This window comes from Ictalurus punctatus, chromosome 15, assembly GCF_001660625.3.
Source record: "Ictalurus punctatus breed USDA103 chromosome 15, Coco_2.0, whole genome shotgun sequence".
Taxonomy (NCBI): domain Eukaryota; kingdom Metazoa; phylum Chordata; class Actinopteri; order Siluriformes; family Ictaluridae; genus Ictalurus; species Ictalurus punctatus.
In genome coordinates, this window is record NC_030430.2 from 8,746,221 (window position 1) to 8,772,500 (window position 26,280).

General features: G+C 40.9%; 2 protein-coding genes across 3 annotated transcripts in view; both read right to left on the reverse strand.

Moving 5' to 3' along the window:
* Nucleotides 1-3,289: 3,289 nt before the first annotated feature.
* On the reverse strand, nucleotides 3,290-11,946 carry LOC108275610 (sodium/hydrogen exchanger 9B2). Of its 2 annotated transcripts, none has more exons than XM_053686185.1 (12): nucleotides 11,638-11,946; nucleotides 11,099-11,190; nucleotides 10,732-10,902; nucleotides 10,157-10,299; nucleotides 9,701-9,828; nucleotides 9,377-9,552; nucleotides 6,489-6,595; nucleotides 5,831-5,980; nucleotides 5,520-5,628; nucleotides 4,312-4,448; nucleotides 3,961-4,156; nucleotides 3,290-3,812 (listed from the first exon to the last, which is right to left on the reverse strand). In XM_053686185.1, exons 2-12 carry the CDS (start codon nucleotides 11,181-11,183, stop codon nucleotides 3,742-3,744), a joined length of 1,473 nt encoding a protein of 490 aa, XP_053542160.1. In that variant the 5' UTR covers nucleotides 11,184-11,190; nucleotides 11,638-11,946; the 3' UTR covers nucleotides 3,290-3,741. The 2 variants fall into 2 exon arrangements, with proteins under 2 accessions (XP_053542160.1, XP_053542159.1); XM_053686184.1 differs by having other exon boundaries at nucleotides 3,290-3,815; nucleotides 11,638-11,943.
* Nucleotides 11,947-16,046: 4,100 nt separating this feature from the next.
* Nucleotides 16,047-26,280, reverse strand: part of LOC108275826 (neuromedin-K receptor) — a 12,390-nt gene continuing 2,156 nt past the window's right edge. The window contains exons 2-5 of the mRNA XM_017486842.3: nucleotides 21,472-21,660; nucleotides 20,703-20,853; nucleotides 20,420-20,616; nucleotides 16,047-19,145 (exon numbers count right to left, since the gene is read on the reverse strand). Of these exons, the coding sequence (XP_017342331.1) occupies nucleotides 18,857-19,145; nucleotides 20,420-20,616; nucleotides 20,703-20,853; nucleotides 21,472-21,660 (826 nt within the window). The 3' untranslated portion in view covers nucleotides 16,047-18,856. The remainder of the gene's footprint in view (nucleotides 19,146-20,419; nucleotides 20,617-20,702; nucleotides 20,854-21,471; nucleotides 21,661-26,280) is intronic.

Here is a 26,280-nt window from a genome sequence, read left to right on the forward strand (position 1 = left end):
CACGTCTCCGTTTATTATTCACCGTATAGCCGACAAACGGACGTAGGATCAGTTTTCGCAGGCCCCGTGTTAACACTAGGTTGATAAATGTAAAGCTTCCTGTAAATAGAAGTGCAGCAGTTTTGCCGGCGTTAGCATCACTGCTATAGTTTGGTCTTGCTGGTATGGAATACAGTATAATGTAGTATAGCAGTGTGTGGTGTACTGAAATACAGTATAATGTAACATATTAAAGTGGCATAGTAAAATATATTTCCCTTCCAAAACTACTGGAACAAGGGCGGTCATGCTCTACACCAAACATCTGGGTTTGAGATGAAAAGATGGAGATGAGACGGGAGGATTTCGGTTTTTATTTCCTGATATTTACGTCTAGACGTGTCAAACATCATAAAACACACAACTTTCTGTATCAACACAATTTCTAGCTGATCAAAAGTATAGGAACAGATCAGTGCTGAAGTAAATGAAAGTAAACAACACTTAATATTCGGTTGCGTTTCCCTTTTACTCGCAGAAACTGCATCAATCCTGCGACTCACTGACACCAAACCGCTGGTTTCTTCTTCTGTGAAGCTTCTCCGGGTTTTTACTGCAGCTTCTTTCAGTAGTTGTTTGTTTCGGGGGGTTTCTCCCTTCAGTCTTCAGGAGGTGAGATGCTGATCAGTTGGGTTAAGGTCTGGTGATTGACTTGTCCAGTCTAAAACTTTCCACTTTTCCCCCGATGAAGTCCTGTGTTGAGGTGGAAGTGTGTTTTGGATCGTTGTCTTGCTGCATGATGAAGTTCCTCCTGATTCATTTGGATGTGTTTCTCTGTAAATCTACAGACAGAACGTTCCTGTAAATTTCTGAATTCATTCTTCTGCTACCATCGTGAGCTCATCATCAATAAAGATCAGTGAGAATGTTCCAGAAGCAGCCATGCAAGCCCAAGCCATGACACTACCTCCACCATGTTTCACAGATCAGCTTGTATGTTCTGGATCGTGAGCAGATCCTTTCTTTCTTTCGAGATTGAATCATCGTCTGTCCTGAAATTCCTGCGAGTGCTTACTGAGGATGAATTTGATTAACAGACAACACACAAATTGAGTGAATGCAAATGTTTACATTAATCAGTTCTCTCTGCAGTTATTTACAGTCACTGTGTGCAATAAAATCTTAGAGACAGTAAAATATGAAATATACCAGTGACTCATCAGTTGAACATTTACTACAGAATGTTCTAGAGCTCCAGTCTGTAACCTGCACTCCATCCTGCCGCGTTAGCTGAAGAGAGAAGATGAAGTGTTCAGTAGATGAGGATGAAGAGGATTTGTCCTGGCTCATAGACAGTTCTCTTCAGATGATGATGAGGATGATGATGATGAGTCTGAGTGTCTCTGATTGGACAGAATGTTCCAGCCCTGAAGAAGTTTGTGTCTCACCAACAACCAGTCAGACACTGAGCTGCTAGACTGCCTCGTCTTTATCGTTGTCACTGGCTTTAATCTGTCCTCCGGCGTCTCGTCTGGTCCGCCTTCCACCCAGAACACGCTGCAGGGCGGAGTCACCTCAGCTCCGTCAATGCTGATTGGCTCAAATCCTGTTAACCAGGTGTCCAAATCTCTCTGCGTTTCATACTGCAGTTCTAAACAGGACAGACAGAAAGGAAGATCATTCCATAATCCAATCTAAAAAGCTCACACTCACACTCATTCACACTCACTGCAGTGTTCACTGACCTGTGGACGAGCTGGCGTGAAGGAATAGTGAAGTACACAGCAGCGTACACACTCTCATCAGTGCCATGATCATACACACACACTCCTCTACACTCACTGCTTATATACCAGAACGTGTGTGTGTGTGTGTGTGTGTGTGTGTGAGAGAGAGAGAGAGAGAGAGACTAGACACAGGCTTTAAGGGTGAATCACAGTTGGGTAATGGGTGTGTGCACACGTGTGTGTGTGAAACATTGATGATTGTGTACACACGCGCACACACACACACAGATACACACGGTGTCATGATCTATCAGGGTTATGGTGTGCGTTAAGTATTGTATGTGTGTGCGTGTGTGTGTGTGTACGTATGTATGTGTGTGCGTGTACGTGCGTGTGTGTGCTTGTATGTGTGTGTGTTCGTTTGTTCCAGAGCAGGGAATGAACTGACCCACATTCCGGACTTGTTCGCTGGAGTCGTTTTTGCGTCTGACTTGAACATGAGTTACTGTTTCGTATCAAATGATATAATTATATAATTCTAAACTCACACTCCAACTGTCCAAACAACGAAACCTTCAGCAATCCACAGTGTGTTTTTTTTGGCCTGCAGGTGTCACTGTCAAAGACAAAGGCTTTGTGGTAAAAGCCTCGCCTCTGAGCTCAGAGGCTGCTGGTTCAAGTCCAGCTTGTCCCAGCACTCAGTGGAGAAGAGTTGTGAGGAACAGGTGGTTGGAGTAAATGCTGTTGGAGAATTGCAGAAAAAGTGAGGGTCATAGGTTTTTTCAGCATTCTCTATATTATGCTAAGTCGAACCTCTCTCTTTAAGCTCCAGAGCCCCTTTCTTCTCAGGTTCTGACTCTGGGGGTGGCAGCTGCCCAGATATTACCCCCCCCCCCACTAGGTCACACCCTCTCGGCGTCCTGCACCTTCCACATCACTCATCCTTCCTCTGATTCCTGAACTGTCTACACTCACCTCCTGGAGTCCTGGCTGGGGTTTGAACCAGAGGCAACACCCATCCACATGAGCCACAGGAGCTCATACAAACCTCCTGTTTTATAGACCTTTTCACCTTCATCTACATCTACATCACCCTGACCTAAAGCTAAGGGAAATGCTCAGAGACTCGAACCAGCAACGGCACACACCGGAGACTGTGACACTGACCAGTGCACAGCTGCAGAACCCGGTGCAGTGCAGGAGAACGCAGTGCGGTGCAGGAGAACCCAGTGCTTATGATACTTTTGACTTAATAAAGAGAGAAGAAGACGTGCCCTCGCCAACCCACGCACGCCAGCACACTCTGTACCTTTGCTTTCTGGGACGTGTTTAAAATGGTTTCATACATCCTGCATTTGGGAAATTAAACATAATGGGGGGCACATATTTATAGGTGTTGGGTTAATTAACATTAAAGCTACTTTATACATAGTAGCTAGAGGCATGACTCATCCAGAACACCACACCTGGACTCAAACCGAAAACCTCCAGCTGCAAGAACCATGACTCTAACCACCTCAGCAGAGGAACACAGGAGTTCACATCCCGTAAATAATTATTATTAACGAATATTAGACACTTCATTTCAATAAAGTGTTTATTAATAACCAGAGTTAATGAAAGCTCCTCTGAGTTCAGAGCCAAACCACGACGGCCGAGACTAGACACAGGCTTTAAGTTGGATCACAGTTGGGTAATGAGTGTAATTAGCCATTAAACGAGTGAGTGTGAGAGTGTGTGTGTTTGTTCATGAAACGGATGCTGGATCAGGCTTTAGGATACAGTATTAGTGTGTGCCAGAGGATTCACACACTCAGACATGTAAATCCTACACACACTATAATAGACAATAATGTCTGTACAAACAAACACACCATTTTCCACACCTATCCAACATCCAAGTCTTTATTATTTTTCATACTCTTCAATCTGCATAAAATTCTATTAGAATTCTATTTTAATAAATAATGTTAATCTGATTTTAACAACAAAATACACATAAAGCAAAGAGTAAAGCTTGTGTGTGTGTGTGTGCTTATAGTTTGCTCTCCGCAGCCTGAGGTGTGTGTGTGTGTAGTTCGGGGGGCGAGACGTCTCCGCCTTTATCTGCTGAAAAAAGAAACTCCATTAGTTACAATTAATACAATAATACTACTTTAAAATATTGTGTTTGTGAGTGTAAACCTGGGAAGGAGATGTGTGTGTTTGTGAGTGTAAACCTGGGAAGGAGATTTGTGTGTTGTGTGTGTGTTACCTTGCGTGTTTGTCTCCTCTATCTCAGTGTATTTCTGCAGAAGTTTGGGTCCAGCTAATCCGATAGCGAGAGCTCCAATGGGAGCCGTAAACATGATGGCTAACACTGCCACCGTCAGCACATCCATCCCATAACGCTCCAGCTGCTCGTCTCCTCGGCTACGTGCCATGTCCAGGGCTGTGGAACCTATAGCTGCCTAAAGGACACACACACACACACACACACACACACACACACACACACACACACACACACACACACACACACACCATGAAACATACAGGATATCATACAAGGAAACACACACACACACACACACACACACACACACACACACACACACACACACACCTGCACTGTAGCTTTAGGTAACCATGCGAGAGAGATGAAGATTTTCTCCTTCAAATTAAAACCAGCAAACAGAACAACGGTGAAGGTCACACACACACGAACAACAACACCGACACAAAGAGCAGCTGTTCCTAAACCTGCAGATGTGGACAGAGAGTGAGAGAACTGAGGATTAGGTATGTAGTGTAGTACACACTAACCTACAGCGTAAGGGTGTAGTACAGTAGTATAGTACATTAGTGTAGTACAGTAGTATTGTAGAGTAGTATAGTACAGTAGTATATAGTTTACTCAAGCCTACCCTGATTAGATTCTGTTCTACTACTTCGCAGTCATAATAATCTTTTTTCTCCCTCTCTCCTTTCACCGAGCCCCACACGAATTTATGGAGATACTAGAGATCCAGATCCTTTCTGCCTCTGGATGGAGCTCAAATCTTTTCTAATTCCAGACTGCTGGGACTACAGCTGCTCCTAACGCCATACAGACTTCATATAAATCCATAATGAACTTTTTCACACTAACTGTTGTTACCCAGATGAGTTCCCTTCTGAGTCGGGTTCCTCTCAAGGTTTCTTCCTCTTAACATCTTAGGGAGTTTTTCCTTGCCACCGTCGCCACTCAGTGGCTTGCTCAGTTGGGATAAATTCACACCTTTAATATCTGTATACCATGTTGATATTTCTGTAAAGCTGCTTTGAGACAATGTCTATTGTAAAAAGCGCTATACAAATAAAATTGAATTGAATTGAAGTATAGTACAGTAGTGTAGTACAGTAGTAACAGTAGTGTACTACAGCAGTATAGTACAGTAGTATAGTATAGTAGTGTAGTACAGTAGTATAATACAGTAGTGTAGTACAGTAGTGTAGTACAGTAGTATAGTACAGTAGTGTACTACAGCAGTATAGTACAGTAGTATAGTATAGTAGTGTAGTACAGTAGTATAATACAGTAGTGTAGTACAGTAGTGTAGTACAGTAGTATAGTACAGTAGTGTACTACAGCAGTATAGTACAGTAGTATAGTATAGTAGTGTAGTACAGTAGTATAATACAGTAGTGTAGTACAGTAGTGTAGTACAGTAGTATAGTACAGTAGTGTAGTACAGTAGTATAATACAGTAGTATAATACAGTAGTGTAGTACAGTAGTGTAGTACAGTAGTATAGTACAGTAGTGTAGTACAGTAATATAGTACACACTAACCCACAGTGTTAGTGCTGAGTGCAGTGATAGTAATTTCAGCTCCAATCAGACCAAAGAGAAGCGGCTGAAAAACGTCCCAAAACCTCCCAACAACAGCAGCTACTGGGGCCTGAAAACACACCCACACACACCCCATTGTTATAATATGACCTGAGGAAGATTCAGCTCGCTATATTTAACATCTTATTTTACTGAATAATTGGTTATTTGTCTTTATCTAGCATACTCTATTGACAGGACATGTTCACCTGCTGAAGGACCTTACTGGTGTTCGGATAGAACTGCCATTTTTTCTACATTTTCAAGCTGACCTTTTTTTTGTCCCAGCTGATTCCAGCGATGAAGGAGAGGACAAGTGTGCTCAGCCCCCCGGCCCCGCCCAGTCTGGCCACGTGACTCACAAACACACAGAACACGGACAAACCCAACAACATGCAGGAGCGCCGCAACACCAGATCAACCTACACACACACATACATACACACACACAGACACACATACATACATACAAACATATACACATATATATACACACACACACAGTTAAAGAGGTTATAGGCATATTAACATAGAAGACACTTAGAAATATCCAACAGTGACATCATCACATTTACTGTTTCTCATATTTCAGTGTGATACAGAACACTTACACATGATCCTGTAATGAGGACTGAAGACCACTAGGGTGCAACAAATCTCCATCTTTGTTACTCAAATTGTTACTGCTCTCAGCCAATCAGAGCACAGGATACTGAACCTTTATTAGTACTGAATGGTAGAGTCTTTTATCATTTGATAAATTCACTTGTATTATTTGTGTTTTAACCCTGTCAGCATTTTAAAGTCAGCGTATTAAGCCTGACTGACTCTGTGTGTGTGTGTGTGTGTGTGTGTGTGTGTGCGTGTGTGTGTGTGTGTGTGTGTGTGTGTGTGTGTGTGTGCGTGTGTGTGTGTGTGTGTGTGCGTTACCTGATCTTCACTAGGGAAGAAATGAATGAGAACTCCCAAAATCCCTCCTGCTAAAATCCCAACCAACACCTCCAACAGTCCCTTTGCCAAACTTAACCATGTGGAGCCTGCAATGCAAATGCACACACACACACACACACACACACACACACACACACACACACACACACACACACACACACACACACACAGAATGCGGCAGCATTAAGAGTTGCTTCACACCAGTGACTAAGTGTTCAGAGTTATCTCACTCAAACAATTCAATAGTAATAAATCATAATTGATTCAATTCAGTTTAATTTGTATCGCGCTTTTAACAATGGACATTGTCCCAAAGCAGCTTTACAGAAATATAATATAAATTCAGGATATAGATTTTAAATGTATGAATTTATCCCTAATGAGCCACCAGATCTGCTCCTTTACCTAAGATAAAAACTATTCACAAAAAGCTTGAGTAAACAAATATGTTTTCAGCCTGGACTTAAACACAGAGACTGTGTCTGAGTCACGAACACTAATTGGAAGGCTGTTCCATAACTGTGGGGCTTTGTAAGAGAAAGCTCTTCCCCTGCTGTAGCCTTCACTATTCCAGGTAACAACAAATATCCTGCACCTTTTGATCTAAGTAGGCATGGCAGATCATAGAAGACCAAAAGTTCCCTCAGGTACTGTGGCGTGAGACCATTCAGTGCATTCAGTGCTTTATAAGTCAGTAGTAGTATTGTATATTCAATGTGAAATTTTACTGTTAGCCAATGCAGTGTTGATAAGATCGGGGTGATGTGGTCGTATCTTCTGGTTCTAGTTAGGACTCTAGCAGTTGCATTCTGGACTTAACTGGAGTTTGTTTATGCACCTAATAGAACATCCAGACAGTAAGGCATTACAGTAATCTAGTCTAGAGGTGACGAAAGCATGAACTAATATTTCTGCATCATGTAGTGACATTATATTTCTTATCTTAGAAATATTTCTCAGATGAAAGAAGGCTATCCTAGTAATATTATCTACATGAGCATCAGATCATAGACTGGAGTCAAAATCACACCAAGGTCTTTTACTGCTGCACATGATGAAACAGAAAGTCCATCCAGAATTAGTATGTAATCAGAAAGATTACTTCTAGCTGTATGTGGTCCTAGTACAAGTACTTCTGTCTTATCAGAATTAAGTAAGAGGAAGTTAATAAGCATCCAGTGTCTAATGTCCTTTACACATTCCTCAAATTTATTAAGCTGCTGTCTGTCCTAAGGCTTCGCTGAAACATACAACTGTGTATCATCAGCATAACAGTGGAAGCTAATTCCATATTTATGAATAATTTGACCCAGAGGTAGCATATGTAAAGTAAAAATCAGTGGGCCTAAAACAGAACCTTGTGGAACACCAAACTTTACCTCAGTATGCATAGAGAACTCTCCATTTACATCTACGAACTGATAACAATCGGTATTATAAGACCTGAAGCAGGAGAGGACCGTTCCATTAATGCCAACAACAATTTCTAGTCTATCAAGGAGAATATTATGATCTATAGTATCAAAAGCTGCACTAAGGTCAAGCAACACAAACAATTAGATACAACCCTGATCAGAGGCCAGTAGTAGGTCATTTACTCGTTTAATTAATGATGTCTCTGTGCTATGATGAGGTCTAAAAGGGGAGATTTGATATAGGTCTATAGCTGGACAGTTGAGAGGGGTCAAGGTCAGGTTTTATAATCAGGGGTTTAATAACTGCTAATTTAAATGATTTAGGTATATAGCCAGTGCTAAGGGAAGAATTGATTATATTTAGAAGGGGTGTGATTACTTCTGGAATAATCTGTTTGAAGAAACATGTAGGTAATGGATCTAGTATACAAATTGATGATTGTGATGAAGACATTAATGAAAGTTCGGCCTCCAAGAGGAGTGAAACATTCTACTCCTTGATCTGATATTGTTATATTATTATCAACAGGGTTAGTTATAAAACTGTCTGCTTTTAAATTATTAGCCTGAATTTTTTGTTTAATATTTTCACTTTTGCCAGTGACAAGTTCATGAAATCGTCGCTGCTATATAATGATTGTGATTGTGTGCCTGTTTCTGTGGTGGTTTTATTCCTAGTTAATTTTGCTAGAGTATCAAATAAGAATCTAGGATTATTTTTTATCTTTAATTAAGGTGGAGAGTGATTGATCTAACAGTACTAAGGTACTGTCTATAGTTCAGGAGGTTCTCTTTCCATGCTGTTTGAAATTCTACCAATTTGGTTTGATGTAATTTACGTTCTACTTGTCGAGTGGTCTGTTTTAAGGTGTGTGTATTGTGTGTGTGTGTGTGTGTGTGATGGTTATACCAGGGTGCTAGCTGATTCAATGTTTACAATGTCTGTTACCCAAATAAGTGTTTACAATAGTCGACTTACACAAATGATTCGGTGTTTATAGTCGACTCAAGCAAAGAGTTCAATTCCTAGAAAGTTTGTGGAGTTGATTTAAATACCCCTCCACCCCAAAAAAACCTTCAGTGTTCTGAGTCATCTCACAGAATCAGCTCAGTGTCCCAGAAACAACTCAGTGTTCACTGCCATCTCAGACAAACGACTCACAGCTTAGACAAACAGCTTAGACAATTTGTGTCCACTTACTGAAATCACTGTGTTCAGAGTTGACTCAGTGTTCAAACAATTAACTGTTGTTACATTCTGTGGTGTTAATTCACACAAACAACTCAGTGTTCAGACTTGACTCATACAAACGACTCTCTGTTCATATGACTCAGAATTTTAAATCCTACTCTTTTACATTTGTACTGAGAGTAAAGTTTGAAGTGTGTGTTTGTGTGTATGTGTGTGTGTGTGTGTGTGTGTGTGTGTGTGTGTGTGTGTGTGTGTGTTACCCGTGCCGAAGGCCATCCCAAGGCATGTGGTGAATCCGGTAATAGCGAGGATGTCATCAAAGCTTCCTGATGCCATGAGGAGTGACGGGATTCCCTTTTGAACCCCGAAACCATCAGCCTGCAGGAGCAGCATGGAGGGAACCACAACTGCAGGAGAGACGGCAGACAACACAAACCTGTACACACACACACACACACACACACACACACACACACAGTGCATGTATGGCTTTAATCAGATAAATAATAGACAAATATGGCAAATTGACACATTTATGATCTATAGCGTGTTTGTGTGTGTGTGTGTGTGTGTGTGTGTGCTACCCTAGAATAAAGCCCCAAATCCAAGGCAGGCCCATGAGGAAGTGAGATACCACAGCAACAGTACAAGCTTCAACAGTGCAGGGAATCACAGCCACCCTCACACACACTGCCTTCAGCTTTCTCAGAGCCTACACACACACACACACACACACACACACACACACACACACACACACACACTGCTTACAAAATCTGTAATCTGAAACAAGAGAAGCCAGTGCTGTTAAATCTAAAACTGAAACTAAAATACATTAAAACATTAAAATAAAAATCCACTTTCATAAACATGAATTTCAAATGAAAATGAAAAATAATTTGTAAAAAAAATCTCAAATATAATTACACAGATACACTCCGTGTATACACTCCGAGCTTCCTCACACAACAGACACGCACACACACATACATACACACACACACACACACACACAAACATGACACACGTGATGTACACACAGCAGGGTCCAGGCCGAGTCCAGCTCGGGTGAGGATGATGGCGAGAGCGATACTGCGCAGTGATGAAGACCAGTTCTGATCGATATACACAGCGTCGTTCACATATGGGACATTACGCAGCACCAAACCCATCAGCAGCATGCCTAACATACACACACACACAGTGTTACACTCACACACACACAGACACACACACACACACAATGCTACAGAAATATAACTCTATTTATGCGCTATAGTATTTACAGGAGATATGTGTAATGGTAGTTGATTAAATTTTCACTGATTTTGTACCAGTTGATCCAGCATATTCTACATGCTCTGTTCTCTAAAGCCACCACTTTCCTTATTTGGTCATAACATCCTGTTCTTATTACCTCTTTCTGTCTCTCTGTTTCTCTCGCTGTCTATTCAAGTTCAGATAATTGTGGTGTTTGTGTTTGTGTGTGTGTGTGTGTGTGTGTGTGTGTGTGTGTGTGTGTATGTGTGTGTGTGTGTGTGTGTGTGTGTGTGTGTGTGTGTGTGTGTGTGTGTGTGTGTGTGTGTGTGTGTGTGTGTGTGTGTGTGTGTGTTACCCAGCAGTGGTGGTATAGGGGGCAGGTTTGGCAGTGTAATGGCTCCCACCAGTTTCCCTCCACACACAGCACTCAGGAACAGAATCACCAAACCGAATATGTTGTGTCCCGGCTCACACTCCCCCTTCAACACCGTCCAACAAACACCAAACAATAGCACAGCCAGCAGACCTACACACACACACGCACACACACACACACACATAAATACACACACAAACGCACACACACATACACACACATATACACATAAATACACACACACATACACACATACACATACATAAATAAACACACAAATACATACACACACCTAAATAAACACACACACACACATACACACACACGCACACAAACATATACACACCTTTTGTGATGACAGAGGCGAGAAAACCTTGTGGTTTAGGGCAGGAGCGAATTCGGCTACAGCATCCTAAATCTGCAGAAGACATCTTCAACCTAACACACACACACACACACACACACACATATACACATCACACTCACCTTAAAACATTCACATTAGCACACTTACTTCAGCACGGTCAGAATAACACACCTGAATGAATACACTCAGGCTAACACACCTAAACACACACATTAACACACAATGTACTCAACAGAATAATATACTCAAATTAACACACACAGTTTAACAGACACACCAATCAACAAAGATTAACACACTCACAATAACACACACACACACACAGATTAACACACACAGATTAGCACAGATTAACACAGATTAACACACACAGATTAACACACACAAATTAACACAGATTTACACACAAAAATTAACACACACAAATTAACACATACACACACAGATTAACACACACACATTAACACAAATTAACACACACACACACACACATTAACACACTAGGCTGTGTTCCTCACTCAGGTTTCAGTGTGATGGTGCTCCTGCAAGACTCTTCCCTCAATCACTCTGCCAGGTCTCACACACACCAGCAGTTCCACCTCACGCTCTCTCTGATCGTTGAACTTCAGAGCTGAGCTAAATGATACGTGTCTGTGTGTTTGTGTGTGTGTGTGTGTGTGTGTGTGTGTGTGTGTGTTTATGTATGTGAGAGAGAGATAAATATAGGTGTATAAATCACCGGTGACACTTCTGTTACTTCCTCATTTAAGCAAATTGCCATAAAGGTTTTTTTTCCAGGACACACACACACACACACACAGTCATGTATTACTATTATTATAGGGACATTTGGTTCTCATAAACAACTAAAAACCTGCACATACACACGCTCAGCATGTAAGGATGAATCATACGTCAGTACAGGTGTTCTGTAAACTCATATTAGTGAAGACCCTTTATTATCACCATGAGACAATAAGGTCATGCAATAAGGACACACACACACACACACACACACACACACATGAGTCCTCAGAAACTAAGACAAACATCCCTCTGAAATTAAAATCTTAAGTGTGCACTTGGAAAACAACATTTGAGACAGCAAAGCTTTTGGGAGTGACATGGAGTGACACACAGACCATACGAGTGTGACTCAAACACTGATAACATGCACACACACACACACACACACACACACATATACACACACTCACATGTGTTTTTCTTATTGTCCTTGTGAGGAAATTCCACTGACATAACATTTAATGCAGATATAATTAATGCCGTGCTGCCTCTAATTCTAGCCCTAACCTTAACCTCAGTAACCAAAACAAAACCTTTTGGCTCTTTGTTGTTGTTGTTGTTTTAATAAATTTGGCAGTTTTAGTAAAACAACAACAAAAAAAACAGTTTTCCTCCTAGGGACTTGCAAAATCTCCCCACAAAAAAGCATATCTATGTTCCCAGGACCCCCATATCTCCCACTTCTATGTTCTCAGATCTCCGTGTCCCCAAAATAAACTCTTACAGTCACATCTATTCGCTTATAAAACAACAATAATAACCAAAAGACAACCAAGAGTCAGACCTTCTGTAACTTCTGTGTTCAACAAAATGAGTGACATTCGAAACAGTCTAAACTAATGGTTCCTTCAGTGCAGAAAACTACCTACACTAGAGTAGGAACTAAAGAGGTTTCTGGAACTACAGCCAGGAACCTTGGTCCTGGTTCCTCCAATGGAAAGACTTAAAGTTCTGACTTCCAGAGTTCCTCAGGTGCGTGTTCGATCAATACGATACACTGAAAATATCTATGAAAGAGTTCCTCAGGTCTCAGACACCCTTAGATGGTGACAAAATGACACAGTTTCAAATCTATAAACAATTCATTTAATCAACACAATTTCAGGTACTGCAATTATATAAATAATAATGCAATATCTAATATTAAAACTGAATAAAGTTAGTCATTACACATAAAACACACTTACAGGGAAAGTCATTGATTAACCTGGAGAAGCTGAGGAAACCTGAGAAGCTTTAGAAATGATTAGCGCTAACTAACTGAGGCAGAAAAATCTCCCATGACTAGTTTAAATATTTCTAGACGAAAGATTGAAACTTTAAGGTATATTTATCTGGTAAAGTACGTCCCAACACATACACAAGCATAGAATCAGTTCATGCATGTCAAGCTTTTAATTATCACACTAGCAACTGTGAAACCAAGCATGACTAGCTAATGCTAACGTGGCAGCGCTGCTAGCTTTGGCCAACAGGTTGAATGTTTGTAAGTTCTTCAGTTACGCTTAATATTCAACTGCTTAGCAAGCGTTAACATGTTTAATGTAAGCACCAAGATCTTTTAAACACGATTGCATTAAGCTATAGCTAAAGAACGTAAAATTCTTTCTAATCTACTTTTAACAACATAACAATAAAGATCAAATAAAAATAAAAACTGCCTCAAGTTGAAGCTACGTAACTGACCCTGGGTACAACTCCCAACTAGGTTCCATATGAGGTTACACTTCGTACAGGAGGAACCCTTGCTCTCTGTGTGTGTGTGTGTGTGTGTGTGTGTGTGTGTGTGTGTGTGGTGGTTATTGTAAAGATAAAGAATTCTTGGATAATTGACGTTGTTCTTCACTTCGCTTTTCTTTTTTTCAACAGAAAGATGTCAGTGAAGTCTGGGAGGAAAGACAAGGCGTGGAGGAGAGAAAAGGAAAAAGGTGATTGTAAGAGTAACTTCCCTTTTAAGGATTACAATATTTATTTTAAGGAATACTTACGGAGAGTAGCACTCCATCATGACCCCGGAGTTAAGATGATTAACGTGACGAGGAACTCGAGGAGGAACTACATCAACTACCAGTGGATCTCAGCGCTTCACATTATCCTGCCCCACAGCTGTACTCTCTCAGTTCACCATAATATTTGAGCTTGCTGCCGCTTTCTTGTGTGTGTGTGTGTGTGTGTGTGTGTGTGTAGCAGCAGTCGTTTAGAATTTTAAAGCCTCAGGATGTCCTTTATCTCCAGGTGATAAATTGGTTTGGAGAAGCTCTTTTCTTTGGAACTTCCCTCAGTTCCTGTCAGAAGACAGTTCTATAGCAGAGACTCGCAGCTCAGTAACTAATCTGAATAAAATGGAAAAGACCACAAACACTTCATATTGGTGTACACTTCCTACAGAGTTCCAGCGGATATAAGCGGTCCTGCTGAAATGTGAAGTTCCTTTCCATTTTCAGTTCACTAGGAGATGCCTGAAGGTTCTGCACTAAAATCAGCATGTATTTGTAGATATTCATGATTCCATCCACATTGATAAAAAGTTCTGCCTGAAGAAAAGCAGCACTAAAGAGTGACGCTGCCACCACTATGCTTCACCGTGGAGATGGTGTTCTTCTGGTGATGTGCTTTTTTTTTTGCATCAAACAAAGCTTTTGTAATTATTAATCTTTTTGGAATTGGTTTCATCCGACCAGAAAACATTTTTCCACATGGTTTATGGTGATTTAGGTGAGCTCGGATGTTTTTTGAGAGAAAGGGTTTCTGTCCAGCTGCCCCACCCCATCGCCCAGACATGTGAAGAATACGAGAGATTGAGAGTAATCAGTACATATCAGATGTTCCTGCAGATCCTTTAATGTTGCCGAAATTGCAGGTGGAAAAAGATCTGACGTGATTTACCTTGGATTAATTTTTAACATGACTATAAAACCTGCCTGTTTAACAAGAGCATGTAGACTTTTTATTTCCATTGTAGGCGTCCTACAGAGTTCACTTTTCTCCCAGGACGTTCCCTGAGCGAGTGAAAGAACGCTCCGCTTCCATCAGCACACACGAAGATATGTTGAAGAGAACATTGCGAGTGTATTGCTATGAAATGTTCCGAGTTCAGTGGAACACAATGCTGCCAGCTAGTGAATTGTTAATCCTATAAACGGATGTGGTGCTATTGTGCTTATCTACTGAACACTTCTGCTGTTTGTAAATCCACTTCATGTTTGACAGTTTTGAATAAACTCTAACGTGTTAAAGGTGTGTGTGTCGTGGCGTGTTTGCGTCGGGTGGCAGCGCGGTCATGGCCGTGTTTACACCTGCGTTTAATGTGTTTAATTTCTGGATGTTTCTGCTGGAGGGCCAAGTGTGATGAACGGCACCATAAAGTCTGCCAGCCTTAACGTTTACTACCCGTGCGTGCGTGTGTGTGTGTGTGTGTGTGTGTGTGAGAGAGAGAGAGAGAGAGAGGTGGTGAAGTGGTCGGATCTGGTCGTTTTTATTACACTGCACAGGACACAAAGTCACGGGACACGTCTGGTGAAGAATATTACTAACCACATCACATCTCTGTACCGTTTAGGTCAATAAGATATTTTAGAAAAAAGACACTTTTGACTTTTTAAGATCGTAATATCCTCAGAAATAATCCATCATCTTTTCAAGATTTGTTCCTGAAGTCTGAAAATAAAAAAAGATCTCAGTAATGTAACATAAAAATACAGCTTTTTGGAATTAATAATGAAATCCCGAAACGTTCTTTATTTTTTGCCACGCTCGGGTTTTCAATCCATTTCCTAATAGAGTCTACAACCTACAGTGAAACTACAGTGAAACACGGGACATTTCTGCCTTGAAGTGTCTGACCTTCATGTTATTTCTGCCATGCGCACGATCTCAGTATGCATTCTGATGCGATCTTGCGTCCTTGTGAACTCGTTCGACGTCATCGTCCACCACCGAAGTTCAATTCTGGTACACGTCCCTGTGAATGAGCTGTTACTATAGAAACGATAACGTGTTAGTCTTTCTGGGAGAACCGTTAAAGGTTCTATGTAGAACCTGATAAAGTTTCCCGTCAAAGCGCAGTCCAAGTAGGAAGCTTAGGGCTCTTTCCAAATAACTACAGAAGGTCAGGACAGGATAGACTCAAATTCCATGAATTTTATTATTAAATCTAAAATAAAAAAATGGCGAATAAACAGGAAGTGTTACAGATAGCATCAGATCCAACTATGTGTTCAGAGATATTAATATTTATCAAATCTTAATATACATTTGTTACATTTTCATGTGATATTATACAAACATACAATTTACACACAATAATGCACTTGTGTGTATTCATAGATAGAAAACAGAACAACGTGGCTAATTAGCAGTTAGCATTTATATGCTATGAACACATGACTGCTGGATTCATGTCAACGAATTCTAGTATTGAGGTCTAGTTAGTGCCCGAAACATAGAACATATGTTACCCATAATGCACTGTGAGCTGTGTGTGTGTGTTTAAATAAAGTGAAAAATAAAAATAGTGAATGAAATAAAGTGTAAAATTATAGCTCTGTTATATGGAACACATGAGCCAGGCTTTAGATGAGTGTGTATTTATCTAGAGTGCTAATCTCATATGCTAACTACTAACCTTTCATTAGCTGTTAGCTAACTAATAGGAAATAAGCTATAATCCTGTGACTTGTAGTTTCTTTATTATGTGCATTATGTCCAAGTCGCTTGCTTAAAAATGCTACTCAGAGCTAGCAGGCTAATCAAAGGCATCATTAACTAGAAATGTGATGCAGCGCTTTAGCAAAATCCGACACATCGACATTAATTTACACAATCGCTGAATAACAGAACAGAATTCCGCACATAAATCATTCAGAAAGGTAATGTAGTTAAACACAGTAGGTAATTGTTAACTAGATAACTTTTTTCGATTAGTTTTTTTACAGAGATTTTTTACAGAGATTTTTTTTACAGAGATTGTCTAATTACCTAGAAAATGTTTCAACATAAAAATTTAAACGTTTAAATAAAGTGCCGCTGGAAAAGAATACGTATTTTTTTTGTATTAGACAATTGTTCGTTTTACCATCATGGCCGCCATGTGGCATCGCAGCGGGTAAAATAATCAACAGTCGTCAGCTACATAAGCAGCTACACGCGTATTTAAATGAAGAACACTAACTAGTCACAAATGTTATTTGCCTTGATATGTATATAAAGCAGGCTAGCTGCATAGCTGCATTAGCTTTACTACAGTGTGTATGCAGTCATTAAACTCCTCAGAGAGAGAGAGATAAAGAGAGAGAGAGAGAGAGTGTAAAAAGAGAGAGAATGTAAAGAGAGAGAGTAAAGAGAGAGAGAAATAGCGAGTAAAAAGACAGAGAGAGATAGTGTAAAGAGAGAGACAGAGAGAGCGAAAAAGAGATAGAGAATGTAAAGAGAGAAAGAGAGAGATAGAGAACGCAAAGAGAGGAAGAGAGACAGAGAAAGAGATAGAGAATGTAAAGAGAGAGAGTGAGAGAGAGAGAATGGAAAGAGAGAAAGAGATAGAGAATGTAAAGAGAGAGAGAGAAAAAGAGAAAGAATGTAAAGCGAGAGAGCAAGAGAGAGAATGTAAAGAGAGAGAGAAAGAGATAGAGAATGGAAAGAGAGAGAGAAAAAGAGAGAATGTAAAGAGAGAGAGAGACAGAGAGAGAGAATGTAAAGAGAGACAGAGAAAGAGAATGTAAAGAGAGACAGAGAGAGAGAAAGAGAGAGAGAGAATGTAAAGAGAGAAAGCGAGAAAGAGAGAGAATGTAAAGAGAGACACAGAGAGAATGAAAAAGAGATAGAGAATGTAAAGAGAGAGAGAGACAGAGATAGAGAATGTAAAGAGAGAGAGACAGAGAGGGAGAAAGAGAGAGAAAGAGATAGAGAATGTGAAGAGAGAGAAAAAGAGAGAGAATGTAAAGAGAGAGAGAGAAAGAGATAGAGAATGTAAAGTGAGACACAGAGAGAGAGAGAGAGAGAGAGAGAGAGAGAGAGAGATTAAGACTCGACAGATGTAAGGAACATAAACATGGTGAGAATGAACAGAACCGAGTACAGACGAGTGTAAATCAGTCTCTCTCTCTCTCTCTCTCTCTGGAGCACTATGTGCATTAGTGTATAAACGTACATAGTATTTCACTTTAATACAAAAACAAACTTCATTACAAAGATCCATAAGATTCATCCTCAGTTCGGTTTTGGAGTGAAAGCGAGAGGTCTTCATGTGGAACACATTCAGAGCTTTTACCAGCTGAAGGTTGAATTTGACATTCTTATGAAATATCTAAAAACACACACACCGTGTTTAAACATAGCATGGAGGGCCACTGGGATAAAAAAAAAAAAAAGTCCTGGGATAGAGATTTTAAATACTGTTTTTGCTGTACATCGACTAAAACGGTACAGGAAATAAAATAGCTTAAAAAAAAACAATTAAAATAACAACAAATAACATTCACAAACATCCCCATAGCAGCAGGAAAGAAAGAAAGAAAGAAAGAAAGAAAGAAAGAAAGAAAGAAAGAAAGAAAGAACGTGATTATAGTGAGCATGTGTTAGGGCTGTAAGGTGTGTGTAGTTCCACTGAGTGAACCTGCTGATTGGTTGCTTTAACATGCATACTATGACATCATGCAATTTAAATCCCCCAAAATAAAGTTTCCACTTTAATCCAAAACTGTGTAAAGTTTATAAAAAAGCTATTTTTTAAAATAAAAATGAGTGTGAACGAAGAAGAAGAAGAAGGACAGCGCTGCACTCACCTCACACTCAGTAAAAAGGAAGAGGAAGTTATTTAACAGGAAGTAGAGTAACTTTTAGAGACCTTCTGAATAATTCATCCTCGACTATACACGTCACGAATTTTTGTCCGTAACCCCTCTGATTCTGGTGTCTGATTGGCCGAGAGGCGCACTAGGTTGGTGTGGTGTTTATAGCAGGGGTGTGCTGACAGCCATTCAGAGAGAGGCGGGTGGTGAGATGTGATTGGCTGCTGAGGCTGCTATGGCGACTGGCGGCGGAGCTCTTGCGGCGTGAGGAGTGTGAGGTGTGCGTGTCAACACTGGACTCCAGGCGGGTCACCGCGAACAGACTGCTTTGACGGTTCCTCTGGAATCGGGCCGATTTCAGCTCCAGCTCATCCAGGTGAGACACGGTGATGAAGGGACACCAGCGGAACGCCTGCTTAAAACCTGCACGGAACCTTCGACAGCAACGGAACACAGACAGGACGCAGAACACCAGGGAATCAGAACACCGGGGAACCAGAACACCACATCAGAACACAAAACTAATACAACGAGGCAATTCATATTAGCTTTAAACTGGAGTAGATTACATTTATATTTCAATAAATAAAAACTTACAATTTAAGATTTACATTTTAAAAATGAAGTAAATTAACTAACTGTAATGAAGGTAAATTCTGAGATCTCGCGAGTGATTACTGAGGACCTGAATGACATGAATATCCGACAGTTTACAGAACCTGCGACTTTTATAAAAAAAACTAAGGATCATTCCATATCTTTTTTTTAATGATTACCTCAAAGTATCGTCACTGCAAAACCTTTTGTTATTTTACTTGGTTTAACTATGACGGCCATCTTTGTGTCACTGCACACAACACATTTTGATTATACAGCTGTTTACGGAAACCTCAACATCTCGGCTCAGGATGGTCCTAGCTCCTTGGATTTCTAGAGCGCGTTATGAGGTACATGGACATGTATAAACATTTTGCACATTCTTGTTCCTTAGACATAGAACTTCAATCCAAACGTAAAGCTCATGATCACTCAGAGTTCCTCTTTTAGGGTCAGTTTATAACGGGAAGGGTTTGAGTCTCAGTCTTAATTTTTTAGGGGGTACCTGGGTAAGTATAGTGTGCATGCAGAACATTTCACATCTGAGACTTCTCTTATTATTTTTTTTTTTTTTTATGTGGGTGAGAAACTGCTTTTTGTAAAAAATTCCCCTCACTTTCAGGTTGAATATCTCTGGTGGGGGACCAGATACGAACCTGAAATTTTCACAGAAATAAGTCCTCTATAGTAGCATTCCGCTGTAAAAATGCTGTAATGAATGTGCAAACGTGTCCATGTACCTCGTAATGCGCTCTAGAGATCCGTTTTTGTTCCAAGGAGCTAGGACCATCTTGATATTGAGGTTTACATAAACAGCTGTATAACCAAAATGTGTTGTGTGCCATGACACAAAGATGGCCGTCATAGTTAAACCAAGTAAAATCAAATAATTTTAAAACCTAGTGGTTTTCAAAGATAATACATCTAGATAATCTCTCCAAAAAATAGGAAAACTAAAAATGGTCAAGCAACCAACTTTACAATTATTGGACCACTTGAGATGGACTGACCCCTAAGAGCTGAAAGGTGTGTGTGTGTGTGTGTGTGCGCGTGTGTGTGTGTGTGTGAAAGAGAGAGAGAGAGAGAGAGAGAGAGAGAGAGAGAGAGAGACCTGCTGTTCAGGCAGCAGTAGATGATGGGGTTGTAGAGGGTGGAGCTCATGGCCAGCCACAGCACTGCCAGATAAACCTGCTGGATGAATTTCCACTTTCTGATGTTGGCGTAAAGACCTGTGATGATGAAATAGACGTGATACGGCAACCAGCACAGAGCGAAGGTCACCACCACCACCATCATCATCTTCACCACCTACACACACACACAGACTGTAAATGTTTTGTACTTGTGAGAACTATGAAATGTGATAGACTTATGAAGAAAAAACACACACACACTTTGCGCTTTGCCTGTAGCTGCTCCAGGTAGTTGTCCGAGGAATTTCCCGGCATGCCACCGCCCCACAGTGTGACTCCAACCACGCTGTATGTGAACGCCATCACCATTAGGGGCAGCAGATACACCAGCAAGGCTACGATGATATGGTACCTGCATCTCTCACCCACACACACACACACGCACACACATACACACATACACACACACATACGTACACACACACACACACATACATACGAACACGCACATACACACATATACACACACATACACACACAATTCATTTAACAGAGGTTTATACACACTATACAAAACACAGTAATTAATATAGGACAAAAACACTGGAAAATGAAACTCGGGGAACAAAACAGATTTGATGAGAGTGTTAATACGTGAATGATTAGAGCACATGTACATGTGTGTGTGTTTGTATATGTGTGTGTGTGTTTGTATATATGTGTGTGTGTGTGTATATGTGTGTGTGTATATGTGTGTTTGTATATCAGTGTGTATGTTCGTAAATGTGTGTTTGTATATGTGTGTGTGTGTTTGTATATATGTGTGTGTGTGTGTATATGTGTGTGTGTATATGTGTGTTTGTATATCAGTGTGTATGTTCGTAAATGTGTGTTTGTATGTGTGTGTGTGTGTGTGCATTTGTGTGTGTGTGTGTGTGTGTATGTGTGTTTGTATATGTGTGTGTGTGTTTGTATGTGTGTGTGTGTGTGTGTGTGTGTGTGTGTGTGTGTGTGTGTGTGTGTGTAGTACATCAATGCATAATTGTGGAGGCTCGGCCAGGCCACATAACACAGTGTCCTATTGCGAATGGCTGTGGTGTTTGAATAGAAGCTCGGCGGGAAGGCCAGCACCACCGCCGCTCCCCACACACACGCGATCACCACTCTAGTTAACGTGGCTGAGAAACGCGGCTTCAGTGGGTGGATGATCGCCATGTACCTGAACAGAAAGGAAATGACATCACTCAGCAAGTTTCCATTCAGAATTTTAAGGATAAAGGTAAAGTGTGACTGTAGCACAGGCAGTGTTACTATTAGCAAGCAGTGTTACGTAGCAGATAGCTGTGACATGATCATTATCCGCCTCGCTGTGACATCATCATTATCCGCCTCGCTGTGACATCATCATTATCCGCCTTGCAGTAGTGTAACGTTAATAATAAGAGAATTATTTCAGATTCAGTAATGGTTACAGAGATATATCATCCTCTGTTCTCTCGCCTCGTTTCACAGATGTCTGCTCCTGACTGTAATAACTCTCAGAAGTGAAACTCACTCATAAATGCATTCTTTAATAAAGATTTGTGTATTTTATCATCATTTATTACAGAGAGAGAGACAGCTCCAGCTTCTCTCTGACGATCAGCAGTGTTGAGTTCAGTGACTGTTATTATTCATCCCTCATCCAACATCATCAACTTCTCCCTCACAATCCAGTATTACACACCAACAATGTGCCAGAAAACTTAATAATATAACAATAATAATAATATCATCACCATCATTATTATCATTAGCATCATCATCACTATTATTATTATTATTAATTATTATTATTATCATCAATACATTACCATTATTATTATTATCATTGTTAATATTATGATTTGTATTATTATTATTATTATTGTTATTATTATCATTATTATTATTATAGCATCTTTCACACATTTACATTGTAGCTCAACATATGAAAAACATCCCTCGGTGTGTGTGTGTGTTTAAGGTAAGTGTTCCCCATTCCTACCATCCTACAGCTGGAGTTCATCTTAAAGTACACACTGACATACACGCGCGCACACACACACACACACACACACACACACACATACACACACACACACACACACCGCACACATGCACACTTGGAAACAATGGAAAGAAAGGTCACACAATAATCCTCTGCACTCAGTCATTCTTTGTGTGTGTGTGTGTGTGTGTGTGTGTGTGTGTGTGTGTGTGTGTGTGAGTGTGTGTGTGAGTGAGTGAGTGAGTGAGTGAGTGAGTGAGTGAGTGTGTGTGTGTGTGTGTGTGTGTGTGAGAGAGAGAGAGAGAGAGAGAGAGAGAGAGAGAGAGAGAGAGAGAGAGAGTGTGCGTGTGTCTCTGTTTTTTCCCTCAGGAGTTGTCTTACTTGTATTTTGATGATACCCAGAGAGCAGCACTGTCTGTTGTCTTAGCATATCTGTCTGTGTGTGCGTGTGCGCGTGTGTGTGTGTGTGTGGGTGTGTAAATTATTATAACATGTTTTTGACACACACACACACACAGAACACACTATATGTCACTTTGGATAAACTTGTATATTTACATAAACTTACATAATAATAAATATCTGACTTTAATATCTGCAGAAGTAATAAATAAGCAGAGATTTATCAATGATTTTTTTAATGTGGAGTGTGCGCTTTACACGCCCCCGTGAATAAGCTGTTACCATAGAAACCATAACGTATTACAGCGTGAGCGTTAATATAAACCTGCGCTATTGTCAGAGCTGCTCTTATAGAAAACTAATCAACACCTTCTGACAATATACACCACACTACATTACACTTACACTACACTACAGCACAACACACCACACTACACTTACACTACACCACACCACACTTACACTACACTTCACTACACCACACCCCACTTACACTACACCACACCACACTACATTACACTTACACTACACTACAGCACAACACACCACACTACACTTACACTACACTTCACTACACCACACCACACTTACACTACACCACACCACACTACATTACACTTACACTACACTACAGCACAACACACCACACTACACTTACACTACACTTACACTACACCACACCACACTTACACCACACCACACCACACCACACTACACCACACTACACCACACCACACTACACTACACTTACACTACACTACAACACACCACACTACACTACACTACACTTAAACTACACCACACTACACTTACACAACACACCACACTACACTTACACTACACTACACTTAAACTACACCACACTACACTTACACAACACACCACACTACACTTACACTACAACACACCACACTACACCACACTACACCACACCACACTACACTACACTTACACTACACTACAACACACCACACTACACTACACTACACTTAAACTACACCACACTACACTTACACTACAACACACCACACTACACTTACACTACAACACACCACACTACACTTACACTACACCACACTACATTACACCACACTACACCACACCACACTACACTTACACTACACTACAACACACTACACTACACTTACACCACACTACACCACACCACACTACACTTACACTACACTACAACACACTACACTACACTACATTACACCACACTACACCACACTACACTACACTTACACCACACTACACTTACACTACACCACACTACACTACACCACACCACACCACACTACACTTACACTACACCACACTACACTTACACTACACCACACTACACCACACTACACTTACACTACACCACACTACATTACACCACACTACACTTACACTACACCACACTACACTTACACTACACTACACTACACCACACTACACTTACACTACACCACACTACACTTACACTACACTACAACACACCACACTACACTTACACTACACTACACCACACTACACTTACACTACACCACACTACACTTACACTACACTACAACACACCACACTACACTTACACTACACCACACTACATTACACCACACTACACCACACCACACTACACTTACACTACACCACACTAGACTTACACTACACTACAACACACCACACTACACTACACTTACACCACACTATACCACACCACACCACACTTACACTACACCACACTACACCACACTACACTTACACTACACCACACTACACTACACTACACCACACCACACTACACTACACTTACACCACACTACACCACACTACACCACACTACATTACACCACACTACACTACACCACACTACACTTACACTACACCACACCACACCACACTTACACTACACTTACACTACACCACACCACACCACACTTACACTACACTTACACTACACCACACCACACCACACTTACACTACACTACAACACACCACACTACACCACACCACACTTACACTACACTACAACACACCACACTACACCACACCACACTTACACTACACCACACTACACTTACACTACACCACACTACATTACACCACACTACACTACACTACACCACACCACACCACACTACACTTACACTACACCACACTACATTACACCACACTACACTACACCCCACTACACTTACACTACACCACACTACATTACACCACACTACACCACACCACACTACACTTACACTTACACCACACCACACTACACTACACTACACCACACTACATTACACCACACCACACTACACTACACTTACACTACACCACACTACACTACAACACACCACACTACACTACATTACACCACACTACACTTACACTACACCACACTACACTACACCACACTTACACTACACTTACACTACACCACTGAATTTATTTTAAGGTTCTACATGTTTTTAATGTCCAGAGGTTTGGATTCAGTTCCACTAACCACAGCAGTTCTAAACAGTAGAACTGCTCTCTTAGAACATTAAAACGGTTCTGCAAATGTTTTACATCAGGACATTCTACTGTACTTTAAACCCTCCTCTGTTTTCTAACAGGTTCTACTCTCACACAAGTTCTGTTTATATACAACCTTAATGTTCTCTGACAGGGACAAACTAAAGCAAAGATCCCACACAGCTCTCTCTCTCTCTCTCTCTCTCTCTCTATCTCTCTCTGTCTTTCTCTCTCTGGCTCTGTGTCTCTTGCTCTCTCTCTCCCCCTCTCTCTCTGTGTGTTTCTCTCGCTCCGTCTCTCTCTCTCTCTCTGTGTGTGTGTCTCTGTCACTCTCTCCCTGTCTCTCTCTCTGTGTCTCTCGCTCTGTATCTCTCTCTCTCCCCCTGTCTCTGTGTGTCTCTCTGTCTCTCTCTCTCTGTCTCTCTCTCTCTCTGTCTCTCTCTCTCCCTGGCTCTATGTGTCTCTCTCTCTCTGTGTGTCTCTCTCTCCCTGTCTCTCTCTATATATCTCACTCTTTCTCTCTCTCTGTCTATCTCTCTCCCTGTCTCTGTGTCTGTCTCCCTCTCTCTCTCTCCCTGTCTCTGTGTCTGTGTGTGTGTGTGTGTGTCTCTCTCTCTAGCTGTCTCTCTCTCTCTCCATGTCTCTGTGTCTCTCTCTCTCTGTGTCTCTCTCTCTCTGTGTGCGTCTCTCTCTCGATGTCTCTGTGTCTCTCCCTCTCTCTCTCTCTCTCTGTGTGTTTCTCGCTTTGTCATGCCAACATGTACTGTGACAAGAGGACTCCAGTGGCAACCTGTGAAGCTCTGGTGAACTCCATGCCCAAGAGGGTTAAGGCAGTGCTGGAAAATAATGGTGGCCACACAAAATATTGACACTTTGGGCCCAATTTGGACATTTTCACTTAGGGGTGTACTCAA